At 38.5% G+C, this 18,269-nt stretch overlaps 1 protein-coding gene across 5 annotated transcripts in view; it reads right to left on the reverse strand.

Annotated features, from left to right (window-relative positions):
• Positions 1-18,269, reverse strand: part of LOC124432799 (basement membrane-specific heparan sulfate proteoglycan core protein-like) — a 130,807-nt gene that overhangs the window by 65,146 nt on the left and 47,392 nt on the right. For all 5 annotated transcript variants that reach the window (XM_046982045.1, XM_046982048.1, XM_046982047.1 and 2 more), the window contains one exon: positions 16,619-16,779. In XM_046982045.1, coding sequence (XP_046838001.1) covers positions 16,619-16,779 — 161 coding nt within the window. The remainder of the gene's footprint in view (positions 1-16,618; positions 16,780-18,269) is intronic.

Below are 18,269 nucleotides of genomic sequence, written 5' to 3' on the forward strand. Positions count from 1 at the left end.
GATCTAGTTGAGATGACAAACGATAACACGACGCCAAGGAGAGTGGTTTGGGAGGAGCGAAGAGAAGAGGACTCGGAAGGCGAGGATAGGAAGAAAGGAAGGAAGGAAGCATATGTTTTTGCTCGTATAAGAATAGAGAGAGAGAGAGATAGAGAGGAGAGATCGATGTGATAGACTCTTCTTCTCTTTCTCTTTCTCTATATCCCATTTCCACGTTTCTCTTTCTCTCTTTTTCCATCAAAAAGTACAGTAGTAATAGCCACACATATCACCGACCTCTTCCATTATTCCTGATTTTATTCCATTGCCCTAACTCACTAAGAGAACGATAATGGAGAGTAACCCGACCGCGTCCTTTTTATTATGGAAATTTATAACGTTTCTGCAGAGATAAGCATTTACAGTACACCGTCGTTCTTATCTCAGTCTTGTGTATACGTGTATATATATATATATATATAGTTGTGTGCCGCCACGGGCAATGCCGCTCGACGGAAGTCGATCTTGCACGGTTAATCTCCGCCGTTTCGCCGACGATCCTCGCTACCGATAATCGTCTTTCCTTTGTCGACTTCTCTCTGATCGATACCAAGCTTGGAAATCAGACGAAAGCTTTCTCCGATATCGGCGGTTACCGTTGCGGTAACGAAAGGAGAAATGAAGATAGTAGGAGAGAGAGAGAGAGAGAGAGAGAGAGAGAGAGAGAGAGAGAGAGAAATAGCTTGTGTGAGAGGTCCATTCGTATAGGCCAGAAAAGTATCATATAGTTTACTTTCCTTTAGCACGAACAGATGGCTCGTTTTCCGAGCCAAGACGATACCAAACGCAAAATTGATATTAAATTAGATATTCGTCGTCATTTTGGAGATACGAAAGAAGTAACGGTAAATCTGAGAAACAAAGATCACAATAAATCTTTTTTACGGATATCCTTTATTGCAAGAGTTGGTTGTGGAAAAGGAGGAACGGAAAAAGGGGGAAAGGAGACTGGAGGAAGTGACTCGGTGCATTTATGGCAGGGCAACCACTTGCGATAAAATACGAGCACTGGCCTCGCGTATAAGCTATGAATAAAGCATACCATATCGTATTGCACGTGTATAGCTGGCACGTCACTCGAAAACGTTTCTTAAATTTTTCGGCCGGGTTTCAAAGTTATCCCGAAGGTTTACCGGGGAAATCTCGATATCTTTGTGATAACTATAAATATTCGTCTATGGTAATATTCGTCTTTGCATATATTTCATAGGTTCGAATTTTTAACAAATGTATGAGGATATTCATGAAACACGATCATAATTTTCTTATTCTATCAGACAGGACATTGAAGAGTTAACGCGAGCTAAGGGAACTTTATTCTATAAGGGATTCTGCACGCGCTATTAATCATCACCGAGTTTTCGCGACATGAACCCAATGGTCGTTTCTCTTCCCTTTTGTTCCATAGATTTATCGAACATTCGATGTTCTACGGTTGAACATTATTATTATTCTAGATAGGATTAAAACGATACGCTTTATCTTTTCTCATATGTCTCAGTTTAAAGTCCGAACGTGTTTGAGGAAAATCAAGAGGACGCTATTGGGACTCTCCATTGGTGCGAGCAAACTTTCTAACGGTTCTCGTTGGTTCTTACGGTTCTCTTGGTACTAGTGAGCATACCGTCATTTCGAAAGCAAGGCGTCCTCAGTCCTTTATCTATGTAGGTGCATACGTACGAGCAGACTTCCGAATTGGTCCAATTAACGCGAACGAAACGTGCCGGCCCGTGGCTTTTAAGCGTTGAATAGATCCTGGACCTCTTCGCGCGCGCTCTTAAGTTACAGAAACGAGAACGAGAACGAGAGAGAGAAAGAGAGAGAGTATGGCACATCGAATTTAGTATAAACGACTTGCACCCAGTAACTGTATATATATATATATATATATATATATATATATATATATATATATATATATATATATGTATATGTATAGATATACATACGTTCACGTGCAAAGTCCCTTTTGCCTATCCTAAGCTTTTCGAGTCGTAGCCTTCTCGCTCTTCCTCGTTTCGCAACAGTCTCTATTCGACGAGCTCTTAAAGTTAAATGAAGCCGTAGAACAAACTAACTACTACTTATTAATTTACTGCAAGCTAATGAGCCGCCCAGTGAGCGCGATTCGCGAGAGACCTTCCGAAAGAAAAAGGTAAACGTAAAAGGATTTTCATGGGTACTTTTGTATTTTATTCTTTTCCAAATCTTTATCCTCGACGATGGCAAAATGTTAACAATATCAAATTATCGCGATGCCTATTGTTATCGTTAATCGTCTATCAGAAAAATATTTATAATAATTTTAGAAGAACTTTGCTCATAAGTGAATAATATCTTTGAATAAAGATAGGAATAATGATCCCCCTTATAAAGGAAAGACGAGACAGCGGTTGAAAGAAATTTATTCCATCGAATGAAATTTTCTCTTTTCACGCTCGACTATAATATATGGAGAAGAATAATCTATCTATGTATATATGTGTCTATGTGTATGCATAGAAACTCGATATCCTCGTGGCATCGTTCTTTATTAAAAATTATTCACTTCGGCTCTTTCCAATTTTTATCTCCTGCGTTATTAAAGGTACAACAGCTTCGAACGTCGGATTACCCTCTTTCTTTTTTTCCTTCTTTAGTCTTCGCTATTCTTCGTACCCTCCCCCCTCCCCCTCTCCCTCCTCCTCCCACGTCTCCCTTCCTACCACCCACCTCCTCTCACCATCTGCAGAACGTTTCTTATCCGTCTTATCCTCGCAAGTAGAATAAAGTTCTACGACGATAAATCTACGATCTTAATGCTCGACGGGACTTTGCGAGCAAATTGCACTTTAATTCGAGCCATTGTAACTCTCCCTTAAGTCGCATGCACTGGCACTCTGAGCCGTACGATCTATCGGTGCAAGTTACATAGATACGTACGTATGATAGACTAGGGATTTAGAACGCTTCGTTTCGAGATTGACGGGACAATAGTCTACGACTCATTTCAGATCATTCGTTTGTTATTTTGAAAGAGACTCGTTGATTCTCGACAACTTAATATATTATTTCAAGAATATAGGAAATATATTCATATTTCCATTTCATCCGTCATTTCGATTTTTTGTTGTTTTGGCGTTTTGATTCTAACGTAGTTTTCTTTTTTGTTTTTTTTTTTTTTGCTTTTTTATAAATTTTCTCTTTATATTTTTCCTTTAACATGGTCAAATTCATAACAATTTCAATGCTCGAATGATCCTGTAGGTACTTATGACGTATACATATTGCTCATCGATTGGTCTTATGAGTTTCTCTCTAACGCAAGTTCAATATCTCTTTCTTTTTCTATTTCTTTTTCTTTCTTTTTTTTTTTTTGGTCGATCAAAGCGTATGTCAGGTCTGTATGACAAGAAATCATCTTTTAATTCCATTCGCTGCAACATCGTTTCGCTGGTATTCGCTTCTCACGACGCGTACGATACGAAATTCGCGAACGTGACCGGCTTGCGGTAAAACGATCGACGAGAAACACGTGGGTAGTGCTTTTACCAGTTCTTTACACCGTCGCTAGTGCTCTATGTACTAGAGGGTCATCTTTTTTCGCGAAATCGGAAATGAAATCGTGAGAATAAGCTTCTCTACGTGTACTTTCATCGTTTCCTTCATTCCTTCCTTATCTGTTTCTTTTTTTTCTTTTTTCTTTTTTTTCTTTTTTTTTTATTCGTTCACAAGACCTTTTATTCGTTTCTCGACAACTCGAAAAAAGGATAGCGGCTCGTGAACGTTCGGCCAACCGGAAGAGTTCAAAGGCAGCTCGTTTAGAGAAACGCTGAAACTAATCTCGAAGGAAATACGCGTTGAACGCTTATCCGGAGCGAGTCGTGCGGTCCAGTCTTCTTTCTCTTTCTTTTCCGTTTCTAAGAGAGAAAAGGGAGAAAAGAAAAGGCGGACGGTCGGGCTTAAGGTTTTAATTTATCGCCGAAAGGCCGGTGCTGCCCTGTCGGTGCCCTTAATCTGACAAATTTGTAGAGTACCGCAAGGCCCGTAAATAAGCGAGACGTAAAATATGCTTTCGCGAAAAAGCGAAGCAAAAGCGGAAAACCGAATGCTGCTTCTTTGTTTTGCAAGGATAAACATCACGGAGTAATCCGGGAATAATGGCGCGCACACGTGCCCTTCTCTATTTCTCTCTCTCTCCCCTCCCTCTCTGTTTCTCTCTCTCTCTCTCTCTCTCTCTTTCTTTCTCTTTCTCTCTTCCATTCTCTCTACTTTTCTCTTTTACGAACTCGCGTTTTATTATCTGCATGAACACTGTTGTTACCGTCTGCCGGATATGTTATGTTCTAGTCCGTTCAAAAATGTTTTTCAAAAGAAGAAAAGAGTAGATGAGACTCGATAGAGAAAAAAAGAGAAGAAGCGTATTACTCGAAATGAGGATAATTAATTAACAAAGAAATTTTTAATGAATCAACTAGCGAATTAGCGATCGGTAAGTCGATTTACGATATTTTTTTTTTTCGTGAGTTTTCTTATCGTATGATTTTCCGTCTTGATAATGAAGCGATAATAATTTGACAGATTTGTTTGGAAATTTCTTCGTTGTTTCATATTTTACTCCTCTTTCATATTAATTATTGTCCGTAGGTATAATCGATTTATAATGAGTAGAAAGTTTTTTAACGAGGGACTCGTTTCAAAAAGAGAATGAATTTTCGCGAGATTATTTGTTTAATCGTAATTTCGTTCGAAAATGCGATATTTAATGGAGAAACTCAGTAAATTTTCGAATGAACGTTGTCGTTTTCGAGTTTCCTCAGAATGGCAGAAAGGCGAGATTAAATAATTGTTAGGCTCAATCGGTCTCTTTCATTTCCATCTAGTGAACTTTCGAAACAATAGGTCTTCCTCGAACCGAGGCTCGACACGAAAAGTAGATAACGTAGAAAGGATTTCATTGTCCCAACCCGATGGTTTTGCGGTTTTTCAGTTTAGTAGCAGAGCGCCCAGCTGAACCTTGTTCATGGCTTTTCCAGTCTATAATCAACGACTTTCGTTTCAATTCCATTATAGTAATATGAATCTTTTTCTTGTTTGTGGTGGAAAACTCGGAATAAATAACAAACGTTATAATATTTCGGTCCAAATTGGAAACATTACCATTAATCGAATTCGATCGTAACGTGATAATATAATCATATATTTTCTTATACGCGTAGGTTGATTCGATTTGAAATTTGCCACAAAATATTCCCAGCTATATAAGTTGTTTAAATCTCGAGGAAAGCTAGGTCCATGATTTTTCGCGATTAAGTCGATCAAAATAAGACCAAGACGAATTTCCTTAAGCTTCTCAGCGTCTGCCACCGCCGGTTTCGCGATTATTCTTTAAACGAGCGTCAAACTTTAGAAAAAGCTCGGAGTTTCTAAGAACGCGCTTATCATAATTTATCTTAAATACTTCGAATTGTGTTAAATTTACGTTTACGATAACTAACTTTCCACAGTGTATTCAAATTTCTGCCGTCGTTGCTCTGAAAATGAAAAGAGACGACAAGAGACGAGACAAAGAGAGAGAGAGAGAGAGAGACGAAACGGTAAGAGGATAAGAATTTCGAAATCTCAAGCTCAAGTGTGAAGGAGGAAAGGGATGAAGATGAAGAGAGGGACGTTTCTCTTAAGAGTGAAAACGAAGAAGCGATACAGCTTCTTTCTAAAAGTTTCTTCTCGGCTTTGGCTATCGTATTTCCAACGAACACGTATTGTGTCGTATCCTTTGGGAAATGCTGGACAATGCTACGTCATTAGACTGACACAGTGTATCCGACGATGGATACCGGTGCTATCACCGTTGATAGTACCTTTTCTTACTTCGTAGGACCGTATCGCATAACGTTCGTTCAGAAGCGAGTACTTGACAACAATGGTAGAACGTTTCTCCTTCCCGTTTCGCAACGAGGGTGTGTCTCCTTCGTTTGGAGTACCACCACTGATGTCTTACCTACCTAAGTACATTAGGAGTTAGAAGAAAAACGTAAAGTGAGAGAAAGAGAACGAATGAGACGAGACTACTTGAAAAAGAAAAGTAGAAAATTCGCGCGCGAGCGGAGATCGAGCGTAAATTTCATTTTTCTTGCCACTTAAGAAGAAACTTGATATATATATATATATATAGAGAGAGAGAGAGAGAGAGAAAGAAAGAGAAAGAGAGAGCTTCGTAAATAAACGTATTCTAAAGGACAAAACAAAAAGTGCAACGATTCTAGCCAACGAAGCTACTTAAACTTTATATTCTTCTTATGGACGTATCTTTTACCGACCACTAAATTAATACTCGTTTTTATTTTTTTTTTCACTTTTATACGGTTTCTCTCCTTTCTCTTCTTTTCAATTTTATTTTAATTTCACAAATAAAATTCGTTCGCAATATGAGCATAAAGCGTTTACATATATATGTACTTATGTGTTGCGTTGCATTTGATGAAAGTATTTATATATCATACCAATTTCAATCGACTCTTAACCGGAGCGACGAGAAAAACATTTCATAGTTCTACAGGGAAAAGAAAATGATTGAAACGATTTTGAAAGATCATTTTCAAAACACGTTTTATGGAGTTAGTTCGAAACACAGTTCGTTCCCATTCAACTTATTAAATTACGTTTCAATGTGTCATGCTTTATATGATCGAGATAACAAGTCCATTGTATATATAAATTTGTTAAATAATTACATTGTAAAATAATTACGAAGTGATTCAAGAAGAATAACGATGACGTTTAGACGTCTACGAGAATGCATAGAGATTTCGAACGAAGAGAGAGAGAGAGAGAGAGAGAGAGAGAGAAATAGATATGCAGGAAGAGGAGGATAAAAGCGGATGAGATCGACTAGCGTTCAAGATATTTTATAAAACGTCGAACTTTTCTTCGTAGAAACTTGAGATGGAATGAAACTCGAAAAATCTGTGCTTTCTAACACCTTTCACTATCGGAAGTGGACCATGAAAGGTGTTCTTTCTCGGAAGGACACCGTTGCACTCTATAGAAAATATTTGTCAAGTCAAGATCTTAGCTACAAAGAAAATTCTCTTTCTTTTCCATTTACAGGCTATTTTTATTTTGTTTCGTTTAACGACAACTCGATCATAAAATTCTTAATGGATTTAAATTCATAATGTTTAATAATTATTTTTGTTTTAAAGAATAACTTTATTTTTTATATATATACTTTTAGTATCATATATTAGACTTTTTATCACGTGTCTCGTCGTAATTCAGACCCTTATATTTCGTTGATGTTAGAAAAGTCTCCTGGGAAGATGGCTTTACTTTATACGAAGTGGTTACTCGTGCGAATGGCAGAGGATAAAGTCGAATAGAATTGAAAAGAAAGAGAAAGCTATCGAAAGAAGAGGAAGTCGAGAAACAAGAAGGTTCCGCTTGGAGAACTTTGTTTGTGACGAATTTACACCCTTTCGTCGTCCATCCTCTTTCTCTCTCTCTCTCTCTCTCTCTCTCTCTTTGTTGCAAGAGCGAGAAAGTAAGAGAGAGAAAGAGAGAGAGAGAGAGAGAGAGAGAGAGAGAGAGTGAGAGAAATAATCGAAGTCGAATAAGGAGAGTCGTAGAAGAGCGACATTTTGGTAACGCGTTTTCAGGCGTATCCAGTGAGCGTGCAATTTGTTACATGTCAGATTTCAATGAAGTAACGGGCTTCCCTATCGTTCCGGTCGAATCTCGGTGCCGCAAACGACCCTCCATACCTCATTCCAATTCTTGGTTCTTCCCCTTCGCAACCTCAGCAGCTCCATCGGCTTCCAGTTGCGGCAGCCTCTCCTAGTCTCCTCCTCGCCTTTCTTCTTTACGTAACGCTACAAACGGTAATAAAACTAATTTTCTCGGACGCCATTTCAGTATTTATTTCCGTTATTAACTTTTCTCGTTTGCTGCAATCCAGGTACTCTTATATTTTACTCTTCATTATTTTTTTCTCCCTTTATTTTTCCAATAAAGCTGACTCGGTTAATCGAACTGGCCAATTCTTTTCCTTATCATTTATTACTTGTTAATAAAGGTGTTTAAGTATTATATCGCGAGCGAATTATCGAAATTTAGAAAACTAAGATGTTTCCTTTTAGGATAATCGTAAGAAGGGGAAAATAGTTTCGCACTATCATTGTTTGGTCTAAATTACGAATGGAAGAAAGAAAGAAGGAAGAAAAAGAAAAGGCGATACTTTGCGAGTTACGCGAGAGCTCGGTAGTCGTAATATCTTGAGGTATACGGCGTGTAAATAAGGGTAGTTTAGTATTCCGCGGGCACATTCTTTTCGACGGGGCGCACACTCGAAAGGACGACGCCGCTTTATAACTCGTTGCTTATCGTGCCATCGCCGCGAACGTCGTTTCGCTCGCACGCGTACCATCATCCCTGTTTACTCGGCGAATTTTCACGGTGAAGAATTGTCGGGAGAAGGAAGAAAAGAGATGAGGAGAGGGAGAAGAGAGAGGAAAGGAAAGGAAAGGGAAGGAAAGGGTGGGAAAAAGGGGGTATCGATATCTTCTTCAAAGTAAGAGAAGAATACTATTCTTCGTAGCTTTTAGTTTCGGATTCGTTCGTCCATTCGAAAAGCGATTTATCCTTTCCGTAAACTCACCGTTCTCTTCACATGATTTTATATCTATTCGCAAACAGGATGGAAATAGGACATATTGATGGAAAATAGAATACGTATATACGTATCTTCGTGAATACGTGTAACTAATGTAAAAATGTGCGCAGCTCGATCGAAAAGTACCACTATTCGTTTCGCGAATAAAACCATCATCGAGAATTGAAATATTCGTACGAAATAGAAAACAATTTTTGTTGTTCCTTTTTTCTTTTTTTTTTTTGTTCTATTTTTTTGCAGAATATCTCTGAAAGAAATTTTTCACTGGAGAGAAACAAACGAACGATCGTTCGTATCAAGTTGATAATTTATCGGCCTATCGCCTTTCAGCCATAAGCCAGTTTTCTGTTCCTCTCGAGAATTTCTAGAGAATCGCATGGTTGAGCTCTTTCTCGAGATATAGATATGTCTAATTGAGAGCGATCGTTCCCTTGGCACCATCACTCTCGAGAAATTCGCTAGCTGGAAGATAAAAGACTCCTTCGTCTTATCTCGTATCGATATTTCTCTTTCTCTTTCTTTCTTTCTCTCTCTCTCTCTCTCTCCCTCTCTCTCTTTCTTCCTCTCGCTTATCTGTTTCTCTTCGATTTTCTTCTCATCATTTTTGTTTACCTCGACGATTGTTTATTCGATAGAAAGATACGTAGTAAACTCTTGGCAATTTCTTAGTACCTAAGAAGCGAGTTATGTGCTTGGAGAGTATACGGAAGTGAATGAGAAAGAAAAAAAAAGAAAGAAAACGATTGGTCGGGAATCCTCAAACATAAGATATTGGGATCGGCAGCCATTGGTGCCGATAGAACAGTCGGAAGACTTGGTCAAGTAATGGACAAAATCCTTCGTTCGGACTGTGTAAACTTTAGGACAGTAGTTGATGTAATCGAAAGTGGATCCTTAATCGAGAAAAATCTTTTTCCTTTTCGTCTCTTTCTCTTATTTTTTCTTAAAGACAAATACGATCCAGCAATTTGTGTCGCAAACTTTTTCTTTACTAGATAAACCAATTCGTAGTTAATTTTCTTTCTCTCTTTCCGTCATAATTCATTCGTTTCAATCTCTCATCATAAATCCTATAAGTCGTAACAAGGGCAAATGAATCGTTGATGTTTAACTAGCTCGTTTGTTATAAATCATCGTTTCGTCATCTTGACAATAGCTTTGATGAAGGATTTGCCAAAGGGGAAGATATTCTTTTTTGTCAAACAATAGATAAAGACGATTGCGGTAAAGAAGCCTGTCGACAGATAACATCTTTGCTCTTTAAAGGAAAGGAAACATCATCTTTCTCTTAGTAGTCTCTTTAGTTTTATAGTTTCATAGATACCTTGATTAAAGTCTTTCTTTAGGCTATCATTAGAAAGCAAATGATTGCTTGGAAGATACAATTAAATTCGAATTTACTTAGGTCAAAGGCGTGAATTCATTTCTTAACATAAACCTTGAAAGGATTTCACTCGACATACCCCTTTCGACGCGAGGCTTTAACTCTTCGTGGATTTTCCTGCGCGATAGATCGACCAGGCCATTACCTCGATCGATGGCTTTTCTCTCTCGAGACCAATTGGAAGATACTATCCGTTGGCGTGCTTGAATATACACATACAAGGACCTATAGCGACGTGGTGAATGTGGAAAGCATACGTTGAGAGAGTTAACGTAGTGCGTCGGTAAGGGTAAATGGCACAACAACCCCTTTAACTTGGTACGAGTATACTATACACAGCACCTTGTCGCCTCGCTACCACGCCGTTAGTGTCTTCGTGCGCGCCTATCAAGCGTTGCCCAATAAATCCACGGTTTAATTAAACTAAGTTTAAACGGAACCCCTTGCTGGGACCTCCTTCACCTCCTCTTCCTACAGTTTCTTCCCTCTCTTCTAGCTTTCGTCCTCATCCTCATCCCCATCTCCGTTCCTGTACAAAGCAGTTATATGTATTACCTTCCTGATCCAGCGTTAAATCAATTATCGGAGTTACCAGGGCGAAATGAAAGGCTATCGCGGTGTACACTGCACTACCCCGTCGAGCCACTTGGAACATTACACCTCGGTAGTCTTTTGTTTATCGAAGCTATTGCGAAGCTATACTATAGTTTCCATTCAATTTATGGATATATACATATACCAAACGTATATTCATTTGTATTTAAATTGCAATACGATCGTGATATGACTGTACGCCTATTCCTCTTCTTTTTTTTTTTTTTCTCTTTGGATTAATGTCCAAATTTCATTTCATTGTTCGATATTTAATTTGCCCTAATGCAAACGCGAACGTATGGAGATTTCACGAAAAATAGGAAATATTCGGGATAGAATCATAAAAATACATTTCACGAAGAAATATTGATGAAAAAACGAGCTGGCAAAACGAGAAAACAATTTTTTATATTATCAAAGCGACGAACGAGTTCTTCGCAGAACCATGATGGTAGTATGTATCAAGAGGAAGAGAGAGAGAGAGAGAGAGAGAGAATGGGTGTGGGTGGACTGAACGGCGTTGTTTATCTCGACTAGCGATCTTTTGTTGGAAGCGACCTACATTTTCAAACGCAATAATTTTACGGTTATTAGTGGCTATTCCTCTCTATCTGAGAGAGAGAGAGAGAGAGAGAGAGAGAGAGAGAGAGAGAGAATCGTGGCTTAAAAGCGCATTACTTCTTATATTCTGGCACGTATTTCCCGATATTTATAGTATATGACTATTAATAGCTTTCGCTATACATAGAGATTCTTCTTTGAACCTTCGATACTCGTAAAGTTAAATATTCGTTGGTGTATGCACATTAACCCATTGTGTAGAATAACAGCTGTGTTTGTATATGTATATAAACTACATATTCACGTTTTTTCTCCTTTTTATCGTTGAATAGATCGATCGTATTTGTTGATTGTTAATTCACCGTAGACGATTGACATTTAGTTCGATGGAGAACATAGGTTTTTAATTTCAAGGTGTTTCCATTTCGAGAATGGAGAAAACCAAAGAAAGAGAATGTGAGGGATTTCGTACGTGAGAAAGTATTGGACGTTCGATTCGATTCGTCTTCCGTGATGTCGGCGAATTGGCTAATCAATTACTCGTAATGAAAACGAAGAGAGTCGGCACGTAGAGTTCAGAACGTGTTGCCACATGTATATACATACGTACCCATGTACATACATACATCTAGATACAGATATACACGTGCTGCTATACGTACATACGTTTAGCTTTCGGATAACGCACATTCCAAATTCCTTCTGCAGTTACGCATCCAAAATCAACCAGCGTAGATACACGATTAAACCTAAGCCATTCAAATTATTTCAAGCGTAGAGACAGGAGCGATCGTGTAATCAAATTCAGTGTTTCGTTTCTACAGAAAGGAAGAAGGAAACAAAGAGAGAGAGAGAGAGAGAGAGAGAGAGAGAGAGAGAAATATGTGCAAAGCAGGGATGCAGCATTTACTTTTCTTCAAACGAAGAGATAATCTAACAATCAACGTTTTCCCTTCCTTTCTTTATATATTTGTGTTGCTATTTCACTTCAATGAATTACATTTACCTTGTTGATCATTAATAAACAGTAATTCAACAGCTCAGATTGTCATATAAATTAACGCGATCTAGACAGAATAATTATCATCAATTTCTTATTTTCCTTCTTACGATTCTTCTTTTTTTCTTCTCTTATTTCCCTTTCATTCTGGAATCTCAAAGGAACGTTTATAGATCTTTGTTTCTTGTTCTTTATATACTTTTCTTTTTATTCTCCTTCAATAGGTTGTCTCTTGTCAAATCGAAAAGATTTAGGAATTGCCACGACCTTAACGCGACGCTTACGATTAGAATCGCGTATATATATATATATATAAATTTTTCTCTTTTGACATTCGCGAGAAACGCCAGCAGAACGAAGTTTCTCGCAATCTTTTTTAAATTTACTTCCGCGAAAGTTCGTGCTCGCGCAAATTTTTCGCGACTTTCGGCTCGCGTACATTACCATCCCGTACAGATTTACGATTTGCGAAGGACCGAGCGTTATAATAAAATTCGTTATCTCGAGTTTTCGATGGGAGGAGAACGGGAATGTGTCGTGATTCGTTGATATATGCGATGCATAAATATCATATTTTCGGTTGCGTCAGAGATAGGTTCAGTACATAGGTTCAAACGGAAAGATCGATGAGATTCGTGAGATATCCTTCGGAGATATCTTCGAAATGCGATTGCTTTTGGAAAAGATTATCGTGGTTAAATAAGACCAATTTTCAACGAATCCTCTCGATGCTTTTCCAATGCTTTTTATTTCGGTTTAATCATGGAACACGCGCTTGTTTCAAGAAAAGAACAAAAAAGGTTGATTGGAATTTACAACTCATAGTCCCGAATACCTTTGTCGATTTTCTTTCGAGATTTTAATATTCTCGAAATTAGCGTATCGTCATCGATTCGAGTTGCCCCGATCGTATCGTTTGTCATTTAACGATGTCGAAGAGCAGGAACGTTAATTAATACGTCGTTCGATCGATCGACTAGATTCCTTTTTCTTTTTGCCCATCTTTTAACAGGACCGACCTCTATCCTCTATCCACCGTTTTCTTTCCATCGTTTTAAAAGACACGACGGTATGAATGATCATTGAACTTAACACGGATTTATAAATTTCAACGGATGCAATAGGTTAAATGAAAATTCGAAGTCCTGAAATCCGGTAGTATATCGCATCAATGCCGTTCATGGAACGGATCTTAAAGGGCTTTGATCATTACCGGACACAGGTGTAGTTGATGTGTACGAACGGTTTTCTGTTTCGCTCATGTAATGTCTATACTATAGATATGTACATATACGTATTGCAAGAGATAGGAGAGAGAATCGAACAGATCCATATCCCTTGCAGTCACTTCGTTGAGTATGCTTGATCGGTTCATTTGGCCGAAGCCAGGTTAAAAGCTAGCTTGGAGCCAGGTTGAAGCTACCTCCTGCTCGACTACACGATCCTGTTCTAATCGGCATTCGCTTCTTCTCGTGTGTTCGAGACTCTCGTATCTGGCAATTAAAGGGTAACCCTTGTGTGGTCGAGACCCCTCTATCCACATTTCCTACTTACACCAACAAATTATCACGTATACATCGTACATTTACATATATCATATATCTCATACCACTATTTTAGAATTTTCAAAGGATAGCTAGTATGAAATTGGAGAAAGAGATTTAACGAATACCTTTCCCATTTTTAAGCATACTTTCAGAGACCAAAAAATAGTGATTTTTATGGACAAAGAGTCTCTCTCTCTCTCTCTCTCTCTCTCTCTCTCTCTCTCTCTTTCTTTATTGACATTAAATTCATCAAGAAATTTTTCTCCCTTCTCTTGTAATAATATCATTATATCATTGTATCACATCGTAGGACTTTGTACTCTCGATTTATTAATACAATTAAATAGATCCAATGATGTTCATATCCGTGCAATATTCGACCATAACATTAGCGTTTAATAGATATTCATATTTATGACTATAATGGGTATGCGTTCCACGATATCATCTACTTCTACATAAAGAACATATGTGGAAGTATGAACACGCGGTGCTCGGCTTTCCACTGAAACTCCATTAGGATATGCAGTGGAAGTGAATGTTACACGATCATTAAATTTACTAGAATATCTCTCGGACTCGATATGCATATTGAAACTGTTGCTAATTTGCAAGGTCCCGCGATTATCCAAAATCTTTTGTGCCCATATCATTTCGCTACAGAGCCGTTCGATTTCCTTGTAATTCGATCGATCTAATACATCTATATGTATATGTTCCAGTATAAAATTTGAATCTTGATCGAACTTACTCGTGGGATTCTACGATTCGTGGTGTAATACTATTAATTCAGTTTCCAAGCGTATCAAGATTCCATTAATAGTAGAACGAAGAAAGTTTCTGCTTTCCAACGAGCGTGATTTACGTTATGTCGAGAAGCGTAAACTTACGAGAATGATTACGATGTTACAGAACTTTCGAATATCTTCGTGAGTAAACAGAAACGATCGTTGAGAGAGGTCCGATGCATAATTGTAGATAATTACGAACGATGAAAGTCGCGCACTTTGAACGACGATGGAATCGAGGCAACAAGGGGTCTTCGTCTATTCCACGAACCATAAAGGCAATGGAAGAATAGAGGCAGGCGGTAAGCAGAAAAGACTGTGTAGTAAAAAGGAAGAAAGAGCCAAGTTTTTCAAAGTTGCAAAGCAGTTACAATAATTGGGAAGTAGGAGGAGGAAGTAGAAGTGGAAGAACGAACTCGTAGGGTAGAAATCTGATTAAATCTTGGTGTACTCGAGAGAAAGAGATAGGGAAACAGAGAGAGAGAGAGAGAGAGAGAGAGAGAGAGAGAGAGAGAGAGAGAGAGAGAAAGAGAGAGTGAGAGAAAGATAGAGAAAGAGGTGCGAGGATTTCGTTCAAGAAACAGTTTTTATTTGTAGGATGTTTATAAAAGCGCGTCCCGACTTCCAGACTTTCATTAAGGACGGAAGTACAGTAGCTTTTTCCACTTCTTGATGCAATTAAAATCTATCGCGTTTTGTGAACGCCTGTTAAATTAAGTTAAGAGAGATAGAGAACTTGTTCGAACGTACGTATCTTCGAGTACGACGCAATTAAATGCTTAATTATAGGCCATATGTGTATCGTTCGCTATATAGATACGTGTATGTAGTTAACTATAAAGTATTGGGTTACATGCTCGGTACATGCGAATGAACGAACAAATGAACGAACGAATCGTGAAACGGGTTACATCCGTTCAATTACGATTCCACACTCGTTGCGTGTTCGGTTTTCAATAAATAATTTATCCCTTGGAAATTTTCCATAGTTTTGATTCCGCCACTGAAATTGTCCAACTAGAAATCTCCCAGAATTTGACTCTTTTTCTCCGCTTCCTCCCCCAATCTTTTTTTTTCCTCTTTGGATTTACATTCTATACGTTATTTCCGCGTATGCTTTTTCTTCCGTTATTCGTACTCACAACACAATAATAGTAATAAGCAAGCAAACAAGTGAACTCGGTGTAGCTCTCGCTAGGGACGTCCGAGCGTTAAATGCAAATCCCTGCCCTATTATCGTAATCACAGAGAGCGAGATTAGGCGGAACACCGAGAACGAGGGTGCCAGCGACACTCTAGAAAGCATAGTTGCCTTAATATTACTATTTAATAAGTAAACGTCCGATTATTATTTCGTCGCAGTTGCGCCCAAACGTTTGCACGTGATAATTATATACGGTTAAGTGCGTTAGGTACCAACCAAGTAACCAGCCATCCAGCCAACCAGCCAGGATATTCATTCGAGCTTCTACTATATAAGGGCCTTTAAAGATTCTCGTGCTCGATAGAATTCGAGAAGTCGTTTTACTCGAAAGTAGGCAGGCTCTTTCAACTTGTCGGCATACGCGCCATTGAAGAATTTCTTTTTTTAGAAAAGGATAGGCGAAAAATACGAGTTCGCGCTCTCGCTCGAAGGCATCAACCTTAGAATCGATAATCCAACCTTTTTTTAGTCAAGCACCCTTTCTATAGCATGCGTTCTCATAATTTGCGTTATATCGTGCATCATTATCCATCATCTATTTCTTTTCTCCACCCTCTTTCTCTCTCTCTCTCTCTCTCTCTCTCTCTCTCTTTATTTTTTCTTCTGTCCCCTTCTTTCTTCTCTTTCTATCACGAATCCTTTCGATAACTTTAACACGCCGCATGAACGATTCATAGGAATCACGTGCTCGAGGCACTTGTGAACTCTCTTATCATTTTTTAAACTAGTAATTACGAACGATACTAATCGTCTTTAGTTAACAAGCTTAACGAGCTTATTTAAGTGGCCGAAAGGAGATTATTGCAAGAAAAATATTGATACAGTTTTATGCGATACAACGTTTTACTCACCACACGATCACCTGGACGTTTAACGTAACAATTAAGCTCGGCCGTTTGACCAACTATGGCAGTGATATTTTTTGGTGCGATGTCGTCGAATTGAGGTCTGGCCCATGGATTCGTCGGCTTACCGAGATCAACGTTTACACTGCTCACGCTGCCGGACTCACCTGCGAAAAAGAGAAACAACACCTGTAGAAATTACAAACGATCATTGAGCTTGTTTTAATTATTTTTTTTTCTTGTTCTTGATTTTCCGAAAAGAGAAGATCAAAGAACAAATATTGACAACGTGATCTTGCAATTGAAACGATATATAATATCAGTAAGTTTTCGAACGACAAAGGATAGATATCGAGACTTGAAACGAATGAACATAGTTGGTTGGTCTATCCTTCCGTGGCTGTAGCGCTAGGATCAGCGAGACCTTGCTTGTAGTCTAGGATAACTTTGCCAACTTTACAGCTTCAAGGTAATTGTATTTGTACAGAGCGTGCTGGAAATAGAAGGAAGAGCCAGAGGGAGAGAGAGAGAGAGAGAAAGAGAGAGAGAGAGAAGGAGGAAGAGTAGGTAATACATTGTACTATCGCTGTCGAGAGTACATTATAAAATTTTAACTGTCTGTTATGGAACACCGCGATTTCACCTATCTATAACGTCTCCTTTGAGCCCGAAATTACCGTACATAGTTTATAAACTAATATCTAACGATAAGTGAACTTCGGTGTTTCCGTTCTCTTTGTTTCTCTTTCGGTTTTCCTTATCCTTTATCATTGGACGTTTCTCTTTTCACAGCTCCAAATGATATTTCAACGATTTGTATTCCCGAGATAGTTTTCTACTTCTACATTTGAATATTAACGTTAGTATGTACCATTAAATATTTTTTCCGAGTAAATGAATATTCGAGCGGGGTAATAAAGATTGTTAGGATTAATTTTCCAATAATGTATCTCACGAATTCGTATAAAAATTTGGTGATCAATGAAATTATTTTATATCTTTTTTTTTTTATATTTCTTTCTTTCCACGGAGAATATATTGAAGTTCGAAGATGATTGAATAAAATAACAAAAGAAAAGTAAAGATTCGTCGATGTTGTGAGCATACGAGAAACGACAAGATCGATAGAATTTCCCATTGTGTTCTAGGCAAGTAGGATGAGGGAGATGGGCAGTGCGACGCGACTGCTAGAAATTGAAATTTGTATGAGGCAGGTAGACGTAAAATTGTCGGAAATCGTCGGACGATATCGGTGCAATATCGCGCGTATTGTGAAGAAACGCTCAAAGGCATCGACGAGCCGCGAGCGAACGCAATGCGGGATGCTGACGAGTCGACGTAAAATTATTTCTCTATCCCTGCGTCGATAGGATCTCTGCGTTGGTGGTAAATCGGTCGATGAAGTTCGGGGGAAAGGGAAACGGATGGATTGAGAACGATTGCGATTGTTCTTTTTTTTTTTTTTTTCACGAATGCACAGGTCCGTGCCTCAATTCTGTTGGGAGGGTGAGAAACGATAAATACGCAGTGTATTGTCGAGTACTGGCACACATTCGCCATCTATGGAAGCGGATTCTGTTGAAAGTGCATTACGAACGTGTCACTGATTTTTACCGCGTTATGAAATGCCGCTATACGACGAAGATAAAGGTAAGGC

This window comes from Vespa crabro, chromosome 1, assembly GCF_910589235.1.
Source record: "Vespa crabro chromosome 1, iyVesCrab1.2, whole genome shotgun sequence".
NCBI classification, from domain to species: domain Eukaryota; kingdom Metazoa; phylum Arthropoda; class Insecta; order Hymenoptera; family Vespidae; genus Vespa; species Vespa crabro.